The following is a 10977-nucleotide window of genomic DNA, read 5'->3' on the forward strand; positions in this document are numbered from 1 at the left end:
GACTTAAGACATGAAGACCCAAATTACAGAAAGATCCGTTATCCGGAAAACCCCAGAGATCCCGAGCATTCTGGATAACAGGTCCCATACCTGTAGTACATAAGTACATATCTGGGGGGAAGCTCATCATAAATGAAGACCCAATGCAAATACCGTTTACATGGTGAAGTGGTGGCATTTATAGAGTGGAAAGGACTTGGATGTGCAGGTGAAACCCCCTAATTTTAATTCAAAGCCCATTTATTTTTGTCAGTATTTGCCAATATCTACAAAAATGAATTCTCCCCATAATGAACAGTGTCAGTCCCCAGGGGTAATTCAACCCCCCAGAACAGGAGGAGCAGCAGTTGAGTCTCTGCAAAGATCCAGCTGGGACTCTCTTCACATTTTTCTCATCTTTTTCTTGGGTCGTTGGTTAAAGACAGGGGAGGAGCCCATGAAACTTTCGGGGGAAGGGGAGGTGTAGCTGTCCTCTGATCCATTGGGGCTGCCCGGCATAGCAGAGTCACTCATCCCGGACATGGCTTCCTCAAACACGTCATTGCCCAGGACGCTGTGTCCGTGTCCGGTTCCCTCCTCGTTCTCCTGGGGCTCCATTTTGACCTGTGCCAGACTCCATAGTGGGGAGGTGTTAACATCAGATCCTGAAATTCAACAGAATTATTAGTAAGACATACGCTTATATCTTGGGCACACAATAAGATATATTCCCTACATACTGTATTGTCTAAGGGAAACTATATGGCAGTAACTATATCAATACAAATATACTTAGAAGGAATGTTCTGGGCACACAATAAGCTATACCCTCATACTGTACTGTCTAAGGGAATCAATATGGCACCTCCTCCTCCCATATGTATAAATACAAATACACAGAGAAGGAATGTTCTGGGCACACAATAAGCTATACCCTCATACTGTACTGTCTAAGGGGATCAATATGGCACCTCCCTCCTCCCATATGTATAAATACAAATATACAGAGAAGGAATGTTCTGGGCACACAATAAGCTATACCCTCATACTGTACTGTCTAAGGGGATCACTATGGCACCTCCCTCCTCCCATATGTATAAATACAAATATACAGAGAAGGAATGTTCTGGGCACACAATAAGCTATACCCTCATACTGTACTGTCTAAGGGAATCAATATGGCACCTCCCTCCTCCCATATGTATAAATACAAATATACAGAGAAGGAATGTTCTGGGCACACAATAAGCTATACCCTCATACTGTACTGTCTAAGGGAATCAATATGGGACCTCCCTCCTCCCATATGTATAAATACAAATATACAGAGAAGGAATGTTCTGGGCACACAATAAGCTATACCCTCATACTGTACTGTCTAAGGGAATCAACATGGCAGCTCATATATCAATAAAAATATACTGAGAAGGAATGTTCTGGGCACACACTAAGCTATGGGGATGCTGTAACACAATACTGCAGTATCATAGTACATTCTCTGTTTTTCCTTAGGGTGTATTTTTCCTTTAAGGCCAGTAAATAAACCCATTTCTGAGCAGCCTGCGTCCAATAAACAGCAGGAGCCGCTGCGTTATGAAATCAAAGCCTCTCAGAAGAACATTGGGTGCAATCAATGATCAGCGGAGGGCCCCCGCGTGCTGCTCAGTTCATTAGACTGCTGCAAGGCTGGCGAGGAGAAAAAATTCGGAAACCAAAAAAAAAACAAAAAAAACATTACTTCTTGGAGCTGATTGAAAAGCAAATTGATTTCAACTCCAATCCACTTTAGCAGGCAAATAAGTGGGTTTGCATAGTAATTTCAGCTAAGCATCGTTTCAGCTTAATAGCATGCTTCATTGGGACGGAGAAGTATGGCAGCGCCTCTTCACATCTAATAGTAGGAACGGGGAGAATAATACTATACATTGCTGCTATTAAGTTAGATCATTTATAGATAAAGGCCCCGCCGCTGATACATGTGCTATTATTATAGGCATTATTAGCCCTTGGATTGCCGCCAGCAGCAGAATAACAAACGTGTGGCTATGTACAAGAACACAACCACCCCTAAAACTATTACACACACACACAGAGGTTCATTTATAAACACTGGGCTAATCTGAAATTGCACCTGGGCAGCAACCCATAGCAACCAATCAGTGAATGGTTTTTTTCAGCCACCTGCAGGTTGAGCAATGAAAGCAAACCTCTGATCGGTTGCTATTGGTTACTGCCCCGGTGCAAGTGTTTATAAATGAGCCCCAGTGAGTTACAGGGTACAGAGTTAGTCTAACCACTAGTATGTTACTGTATATACTCGAGTATAAGCCGAGTTTTTCAGCCCCCAAAATATGCTGAAAAACTCTACCTCGGCTTATACTCGGGTCAATCGCAAAAACGGTCGCCGGTGTCTAAGAATAGTCGTCGGCGCCTAAGAATAGTCGCTGGCGCCTAAGAATAGTCACCGGCATCCAAGAATAGTCGCCGGCGTCCAAGAATAGTCACCGGCATCCAAGAAAAGTCTCCAAGAATATTCGCCGGGGTCCAAGAATGGTTGCCGGCATCCAAAAACGAGATGCCGGCACCTCCAATGGGAGCAGAAACCCTCAATTTTTGGATTGAAACTTACCAGAAGCGGCTGCATTTCTCACCCTCGGCTTATACTCGAGTCAATAAGCTTTCCCAGTTTTTGGAGGTAAAATTAGGTACCTCGGCTTATACTCGAGTATATACGGTATTTCATTTGTGGTGCTATTGCTTCCTTCCCCTCTTTGTGCATCATAAACTCTGTATCAAAGGGGATGTCCGCCCAACCATGCTGCACTGCAATAAACAATCCCATTTACCCTTAGGAGCAGATTTATCAAATTCGACTAAGGAGTTTTCCAAATCTGATTTGAGTTTTTAAAAACATTTGAATTTGATTTATCATACTCTGGCCCTTTAAGAACTCAAATTCGACTATTCACCAACTAAAACCTGCCGAATTGCTGTATAAGTCAACGGGAGACATCCAGGGATCAATTTGGTGATGTTTGCAGCCTTCCTGACATTGGGTTGCCACCGTCAAATTGTTCGTCTTTTATAGATGCTGCGCCTGCTCACCCCGCCCCTTTTGTGACGTCACCCGCGGGCCGGGGCAGGGCGGGTCTTTAAAAGCAACCCGGAAGCGAGGATGCGGGCGGCCGCAGGCTAAGGGAGGGGGGGTTAGAGTCCCCGAATCCCGACCTGCACATCACTATCACAAGTTTAAGGGGGTTATTTACTAAACTCCGAATGCCAAAAACCCGAAAAATTTGTTATCCGAATCCAAATCTGAGTTTTCAGGTGGAAAATCTGAAAAAAATTGTACAAGTATTTTTCACTATTCTTCCGGGTTTTTTTCCGCAAATTTTTTTTCGGAAAAGTGTATTAGTAAATAAGGCAAAAAAAAAAAACCTGTGCGGATTTGGTCTGAGTTTTTTCCAGAAAAAAATTGAGATAAATTTGGACTTTGATAAATGGGCCTTTAAGTGCAGTTTGACATAAAGTGATTGATTTTCACCATGATGCTTTGCCATCTGGATATGTAGGACGGGTCTGGGCGGGGGATCATTCTGTGATCTTGTTGGATTGTGGATAATCCAGAATGTTTGAAAATGTCTTCTGCTCATGCACCTTGTTGGCAAGTGCAATGGCCGATGAAGAAGAGGAGCCACAGCAGAACAGAATCATATCAGGAGGATATACACGTGTGCTGGAATTCATACAGTACCAGTCCATTTAGTACAAGGGCTAAACTGTCAAATAGCATTAAGTGTCAGGCAGTGTATGGCCTTTATTGTATGCATGAGAGAGGGTGTTTTTTATAGGGATGCACCGAATCCAGGATTCGGTTCGGGATTCGGCCCTTTTCAGCAGGATTTGGATTCGGCCGAATCCTTTTGCCCGGCCGAACCAAATCCGAATCCCAATTTGCATATGCAAATTAGGTGCGGGGAGGGAATTCGCATGACTGTTTGTCACAAAACCAGGAAGTAAAAAAGGTTTTCCCCTTCCCACCCCTTATTTACATATGCAAATTAGGTTTTGGATTTGGTTTGGTTTTCTGTGTAATCTTTCTTGAAGGATTCAGGGGTTTGCCCGAATCCAAAATAGTGGATTCGGTGCATCCCTAGTTTTCTACTACTTACTTTTCTAGCAAAAAACTGCTTTATGTCAGGAATCCTCGGGGCATCAGTTTAAAGGAGAACTAAAGAAGTAGCTAGAAATGTTGTACATGATGTTTTGTGCTTCTGTACCAGCCCAAGGCAACCACAGCCCTTTAGCAGTAAAGATCTGTGTCTCCAAAGATGCCCCAGTAGCTCCCCATCTTCTTTTCTGCTGATTCACTGCACATGCTCTGTGCTGCTGTCACTTACTGAGCTTAGGGAGCCACTCACAATATACAGTACACATAGAATAGAAATGTCACAATATAAGGCTGATTAGTAATTAATACAGATAATTACTACATGGCAGCACAGAAACCAGTGCAATTAGCATCAGAATTGAATAATCAGCAAACCTGTAGCATCAGCTTATATTACAGCCAGGGAAGCTCATTTTCTGCTGGATAATTAGTGACGAGCCCTAAGCTTAGCTTCTCAACAGCCAATCAGAGCCCACTGAGCATGTGAGTGTCACAGACACTTTCCAAGATGGTGACCCACTGTGACAAGTTTGAAGTCCTGGATCATTGCTGCTATTAACAAGCTCAAACTTTAGGCTGGTGCAATAAGTTCACTGTATAAAATGCCATTTTTAGCCACATTCATTTTTAGGGTTTAATTCTCCTTTAATAAGCCTTAGCAGTCTTTATCTAAAAGGCTTATTTATAGTAACTATACTACTAAAGGAGCTAATCACTGTAAGAGAACAGTCAAGATATCAAAATTAGAGATGTACTAAACTTTTGATATTTGGATCAGCCCGAACACTTAGGGGCATATGTATCAAGGGTCGAAGTTCGAATTTGATAAACTTCGAAATTCGAATTCAAAAAGACCAACCCAAATTAAGTCGAAGTTTTTTTTTTTGGGCGAATAAGTCAGTTTTTCTCAAAAAAAACTCCAAATAGGTTCTGGGAGGGCCCCCATAGGCTAAAACAGCAATTTGGCGGGTTTTAGATGGCGAATGGTCGAAGTTGAATTTTTAAAGAGACAGTACATGATACATTTCAATATTCGAATTGCCGAGTTGCTGTATTTTATTGCTTTTCCAGATTTAACCACTTCCTTACCAGAGGGCTGAGGTGACGAGTCAACTTCAATGCTGGCAGAAAACCTCTCGCTTTGAGCTCCCAGGACACCCACGGGCAACGACTGGTCCCCGGGTGCTAGGTCACCCTCCAGCTCCTCGTTGATTGGGAAAGTGATGTCAGTGACGGGTTCCTCTTTAATCTTCACAGGCTTGGTATCTTCAGAGACCCTCTCTGGGTGCACAATGTTCTCATACTCCTCTGAAAGCTGCTTGCTGACCTGGAGCATCAAATATACAATAGGAGTGTGCCACATTACTACTAACTCTACATTACGGGGCAGATTTATTAAAGGACCAGTAACTTACCGAAACTCCGCTTGCGCACCTCTTCAGAAAAGGCGATCCATCGTGCGGCGCTCGATTTCTCCTCCCTGACTTCCTTATAGGAGATAGCCAGGGAGGAGAAATCGGGCACGGCACGATGGATCGTCGTCCTGTCGCCGTTTCTGAAGAGCAGTTGAAGCAGAGTTTCGGTAAGTTATTTCTTAATAAAGACTTAGTGACTTTAAAGTTTAATATGTGTTGGTGTCTTTTTTTCATGGCAGACTAACGAATATTTTTTAGGAAAAGTTTTCTGTTACTGGTCCTTTAGTGAAAATTCACAGGCGAATTTTCTATTTTTTCTTTTTTTGGTCAAAACTCTCAAATTCTAATTGTTAATTATTCAAACTCGATTTGAGTTTTAATTAAAATTTCGAGATTCTGACCCTTTAAGACAGGGATCCCCAACCTTTAGAACCCGTGAGCAACATTCAGAAGTAAAAGCAGTTGGGGAGCAACACTAGTATGAAAAATGTTCTTGGGGTGCCAAATAAGTGCTGTGATTGGCCATTTAATAGCCCCTATGTGGATTGTCAACCAACATTGAGGCTCTGTTTTGCTGTACAACTGGTTTATATGCAACTAAAATTTGCCTCCAAGCCTGGAATTCAAAAATAATCACCTGCTTTGATGCCACTGGGAGCAACATCCAAGGGGTTGGAGAGCAACATGTTACTCACGAGCTACTGGTTGGGGATCACTGCTTTAAGAACTCAAATTCAACTATTCGCCACCTTAAACCTGTCGAATTGCTGTATAAGTTAATGGGAGAGGTCCAGGGATCAATTTGGTGATGTTTGCAGTAGGGATGCAACAAATCCACTATTTTGGATTCGGCCGAACCCCCGAATCCTTTGCAAAAGATTCGGCCGAATTCCGAACCAAATCTTAATTTGCATATGCAGGGGAAAACATTTTTTACTTCCTTGTTTTGAGACAAAAAGTCACACGATTTTCCTCCTGTTCCAAATTTGCATATGCAAATTAGGATTCGGTTCAGCTGGGCAGAAAAAGGCTGAATACTGGCCGAATCCCGAACCGAATCCTGGATTCGGTGAATCCCTAGTTTGCAGCCTTCCTGACATTCGAGTTTTTCTTCAGAGAAGAGTTTTTTAAATTCAAATCGAGTTTTTCTAATCCTAATCAAATTTAATTTGAGTTTTCGGGTCGATTCAATTTGTCCGAGCTGAGAAAATGTGATTTTATTAATAAATTTAGATTTTTTAATTATATTTATTGTATGGGTTACCTGCAACATGTACGTGTGATAATCCTTAATACGCTGCTGCCAAAACTTCTGAAGAGACAGAACACTCCCGATTCCCATTTCGTGGAAGACTTGCTCCATGGCATCTGGGAATGGCGTCTGCCCCAGTTTTGCTTCGCGGTCCACGTTAAATCGCAACATCTTGGTAAATTTCAGGCAGTATTCGTGGGCAATGTCGGTCAGGGTTTCCAGAACACTCTCGTTAGCAGATTCAAAGCCAGCGTGGGCCAATATGGTGGCTACGGACTGGTACGTGAGTTGGCGGCAGGAATGGTAACTGAGCTCTGTGACTGGTTCCCCTTTCCCTCTATAGAATGAACAATATAAAGACATCAGTCTGCAGTCTGGGACTTTATTGTTCCACATTGAAATGGTCCAGAAAACTCTAGTGATGGTAAATATAAGCCCTTCAACCGACTCCCTGCCCCTCCCCCGTGTAACCTGCTATCAGTGTATTAAAGCAAAGTCACTGCTTGAGTTACAGAATCCCTGTTCTAACCCTGTAAGTTTCCATCAGAGTGTTCTAGTCTCACTCACTGCTTGAGTTACAGAATCCCTGTCCCAACCCTGTAAGCTTCCATCAGACTGCTCTATTCCATCACACTGCTTTAGACAGAATCTCTGCCCTATCCCTGTCACATGCCACCAGTGTTTAAGTACCACCCACTTCCTGAGTCACAGACTCCCTGCTTCTTCCCTTGTAAGCTGCCATAAGAACGTTGAAGTACCACTCACTCTGAGGCTGAATGGTATACCTTTGCTGCATACACAAATAATATAATTGAAAATAAACATATATTTACATACCTGTAAAATTCACTTTCAGGGTCGCTGTGTCGTATCTGGAATGGCAACTTGGGGACCTTACAGTCCTGCGGCAGCAGATCATCTGGGAGTGTCGGAGAGGTGGGCCTGTGGGGAAGGGGCTCGCTCTCCTCCACCTTCATTCCATCCACCTGCTGCTGGTTCTGAGTCTGAGCGCCGGCAATGAGGCTGCGCAGTCTGCGGTTATGTTGCATGAGCTGAATGGTGTGGATGGTGAGGCTGCAGGGTTCAGATGGAATGTCCAGCATAGTGGTAGGTCTGGGTTTATTGGCTGAGGGCTGGTGTAGAGGAGGCTCCTGTATTTCCACCGTTCGGAACTCGCGCTGCAGGAGATCAAAGGAGCTTCTATTGGCCTGCCCAGAGGAGACTGGGATCTCGCCCCAGTAGCGCATCATCTTCTCTCGTGGTGTTAGTGATTATATTTACACAATGGACTCTCATTCCATGACATCATCTGTTTCTCATTCTGGGCTTCTCTTTCAGCCGCATGTGATGCTTCTCGTAGTCCCAGATTTTATCACGAGCTCTTGGGCCTGCGTGGCACAACGTTACAGAAAGGTAAAATGAGAATTCAACCCATTACCAACATTCTACGGGCAGTGCACACTGGGCAATTTGGGGCTCTTAGGCGATTGTGATTTTAATGGGTTGGTTCACCTTTATATTAATGTTTAATATGTTAAAGAATGGGTAAATCTAAACAACTTTTCATTTTTTTTGGATTATTTGCCTTCTCCTTCTGAATCTTTCCAGCTTTCACATGGGGGTCGCTGACCCATCTAAAAAACAAATGTTCTGTAAGGCTACAGATTTATTGTTATTGTTGCTTTTTCTTAAACATCTTTCTATTCAGGCCTCTCCTATTCACATTCCAGTCTCATCTTTTTTTTTTTTGCACCCTACTAATTTGGACCCTAGCAACCAGACGGCTGAAATTACAAACTGGAGAGCTGCTGAATAAGAAGCTAAATAACGCAAAAACCACAAATAATAAAAAATGAAAACCAATTTCAAAACGTGTCAGAATATCACCCTCTTTGTCATATTAAAAGTTCACTTAAAGGTAAAAAAAACCCCTTTAAGCAACTTGGGAGTGAGATAAATGACCCCTAACTGCCAGCTATAGCCATCACTTAAAGGAGACATTTTGTGTAAAAAATAAGAATGTACCAGTGCATTATACTCATTAAGATATAGAAGAATTGTGCTTAAAAAAGTGGTGTTTCAGGCCAATTTATTGAATATTTCTGCAAAAACCCTAATAATCCCTCCCTTCTCTTCCACTTCTCAGCTCACTGCACTGTAGGACAGGAACCAATCAGCAGCTAGCAGGACCTGATAGGGAACTGAAGCCTGTCAGTGCTTGTGTGACTGCAGGGCTGTGATTGGCTGTCCCCCTCCTACTGTGCTTCTAGCAGGGACTGTAAGGACAAGCCAACCCCTAACTTAAACCAGGGACCAGAGAACTTCTATAGGGAGCTCCAATAAAGAGGTTATTTTAAGAGATAATATTAATTTTTAGCACCATGCAAAAGCAACACCATATATTACTTATAATCTATAACCAACAAAATTAGGGTTTTTTCATTTATCCTACATGTCTCCTTTAAAGACACTTGTGCATGCACCATTTTTTCCACAGTGGGCAACTGGGGGGGGGCAATTCTAGCCAATTTGACAATTTCCCCCCGAGCTACTGTTCAAATAGAGCAGCCTGAATGCATGACCCAGGAACCACTGGGATGAGAACCAATGAATGCATTGACACTGGGGAGCTGAAGTCACTGCAAAGAGAAAAACATGGGAGTCCAGTATGTACCTTACAGCTGAACACACAAAACTCACAACACGCTTCACAACAGGGCCCAACTACACACAGAGCTTGAGTTCAACATGTATTCTGTCCATTCAATTCATTTATTTACAGCACAAATAGATCCTTGGTTTACTGTTATCATTCACCTTCAGGTTAACTTTTAATATGATTTGAGGAATGATATTCTGAGTCAATTGGGAATTGGTTTTCATTTTATATCATATTATTTGTGGTTTCTGAGTTATTTAGCTTTTTATTCAGCAGCTCTACAGTTTGTTATTTCAGCAATGTGGTTGCTAGGGTGCAAGTTGCCCTAGCAACCATGCATGGATTTGAATAAGAGACTGGAATATGAATAGGAGAAGCCCCCGAACAGAAAGCTGAATAATAAAAAATAGCAATAACAATACATTTGCTGCTTTACAAAGCAATTGTTTTTAGATGGGGTCAGTGAAAAACTGGATAGAATCAGAAGAAAAAGACAAATAATTAAAAAAAACTATAAAAATAAATAATAAAGGCCAATTGAAAAGTTGCTTAGAATCGGCAATTCTATAACATATCAAAAGTTTAACTGAAAGGTGATCTACCCCTTTAATACCCCCACCTCCTGACAACAGAGGCAGAGACCTCACCCTTCCCATCTAATGCCTGTGTCTAAGTCTCACTGCTCTGTACTTAAAGGAGTTGTTCACCTTTTAGTTAACGTTTAGTATAATGTAGAGAGTAATATTCTCAGACAATTTGCAATTGGTTTTCATTTTCTATTATTTGTGGTTTTTAAGTTATTTAGAGTTTTATTCAGCAGTTCTCCAGTTTGCAGTTTCAGCAATCTGTTTGCTAGGGTCCAAATTCCCCTAGCAACCACGCATTGATTTGAATAAGAGACTGGGATATGAATAGGAGAGGGACTGAATAGAAAGATGATTAATAAAAAGTAGCAATAACAATAAATGTGTAGCCTTGCAGAGCATTTGTTTTTTAGATGGGGTCAGCGACCCCCATTTGAAAGCTGGAAAGAGTCTGAATAATTGAAAAAACAGAAAAAAATAGATAATGAAGACCAATTGAAAAGTTGCTTAGAATTGGCAATTCTATAACATACTAAAAGTTCACTTAAAGGTAAAGCAGCCCTTTAATGCCACAAACACAAATATTCCTAATGCAACAATAACCAGGAAGTCTGTGCAACCAAAGCTTATCCAGTGCGGCCATTGTGAGTAAAGGAGTGAACTTACCCTTCAGCTAGAAATGAGAGTAGTAATGGGAGATATCTCAGGAAACAATGGCAGTTGCATAATATTAAATCTCTCCGTGACCGTCCCCTATTCACTTACAGTTTCAATTCAGTGCTGCACTCTGATAGTACGGCGGAAGTGACCTTATCAGCAGGCGCCTGCTCAGGACCGGAAGCAGCTGTGGGCCGCTCCGCACTGTAGTTCCTGGAACGGGAGCTCGTGTAGTGCGTTCCGGATTCCCCTCCTGAACC

General features: G+C 42.3%; 1 protein-coding gene across 2 annotated transcripts; it reads right to left on the reverse strand.

Annotated features, from left to right (window-relative positions):
- Positions 1 to 219: 219 nt before the first annotated feature.
- Positions 220 to 10961, reverse strand: supt7l.S (SPT7 like, STAGA complex gamma subunit). Of its 2 annotated transcripts, none has more exons than XM_018264903.2 (5): positions 10826 to 10961; positions 7655 to 8205; positions 6830 to 7154; positions 5240 to 5477; positions 220 to 644 (listed from the first exon to the last, which is right to left on the reverse strand). In XM_018264903.2, exons 2-5 carry the CDS (start codon positions 8065 to 8067, stop codon positions 382 to 384), a joined length of 1239 nt encoding a protein of 412 aa, XP_018120392.1. In that variant the 5' UTR covers positions 8068 to 8205; positions 10826 to 10961; the 3' UTR covers positions 220 to 381. The 2 variants fall into 2 exon arrangements, with proteins under 2 accessions (XP_018120392.1, XP_018120391.1); XM_018264902.2 differs by having other exon boundaries at positions 10727 to 10864.
- Positions 10962 to 10977: the final 16 nt, after the last annotated feature.

This window comes from Xenopus laevis, chromosome 5S (genome assembly GCF_017654675.1).
Source record: "Xenopus laevis strain J_2021 chromosome 5S, Xenopus_laevis_v10.1, whole genome shotgun sequence".
Lineage (NCBI taxonomy): Eukaryota > Metazoa > Chordata > Amphibia > Anura > Pipidae > Xenopus > Xenopus laevis.

What these genes read in the sequence shown, in the direction of transcription:
- supt7l.S (XM_018264903.2), bottom strand. Translation starts at nt 8,067, where the DNA reads ATGATGCGCTACTGGGGCGAGATCCCAGTCTCCTCTGGGCAGGCCAAT. An exon ending in CCTGAAAGTGAATTTTACAG is followed by an intron (nt 7,155 to 7,654) that starts GTATGTAAATAT and finishes TTCATTCTATAG; the next exon opens with AGGGAAAGGGGAACCAGTCA. An exon ending in ATCACACGTACATGTTGCAG is followed by an intron (nt 5,478 to 6,829) that starts GTAACCCATACA and finishes TTGATGCTCCAG; the next exon opens with GTCAGCAAGCAGCTTTCAGA.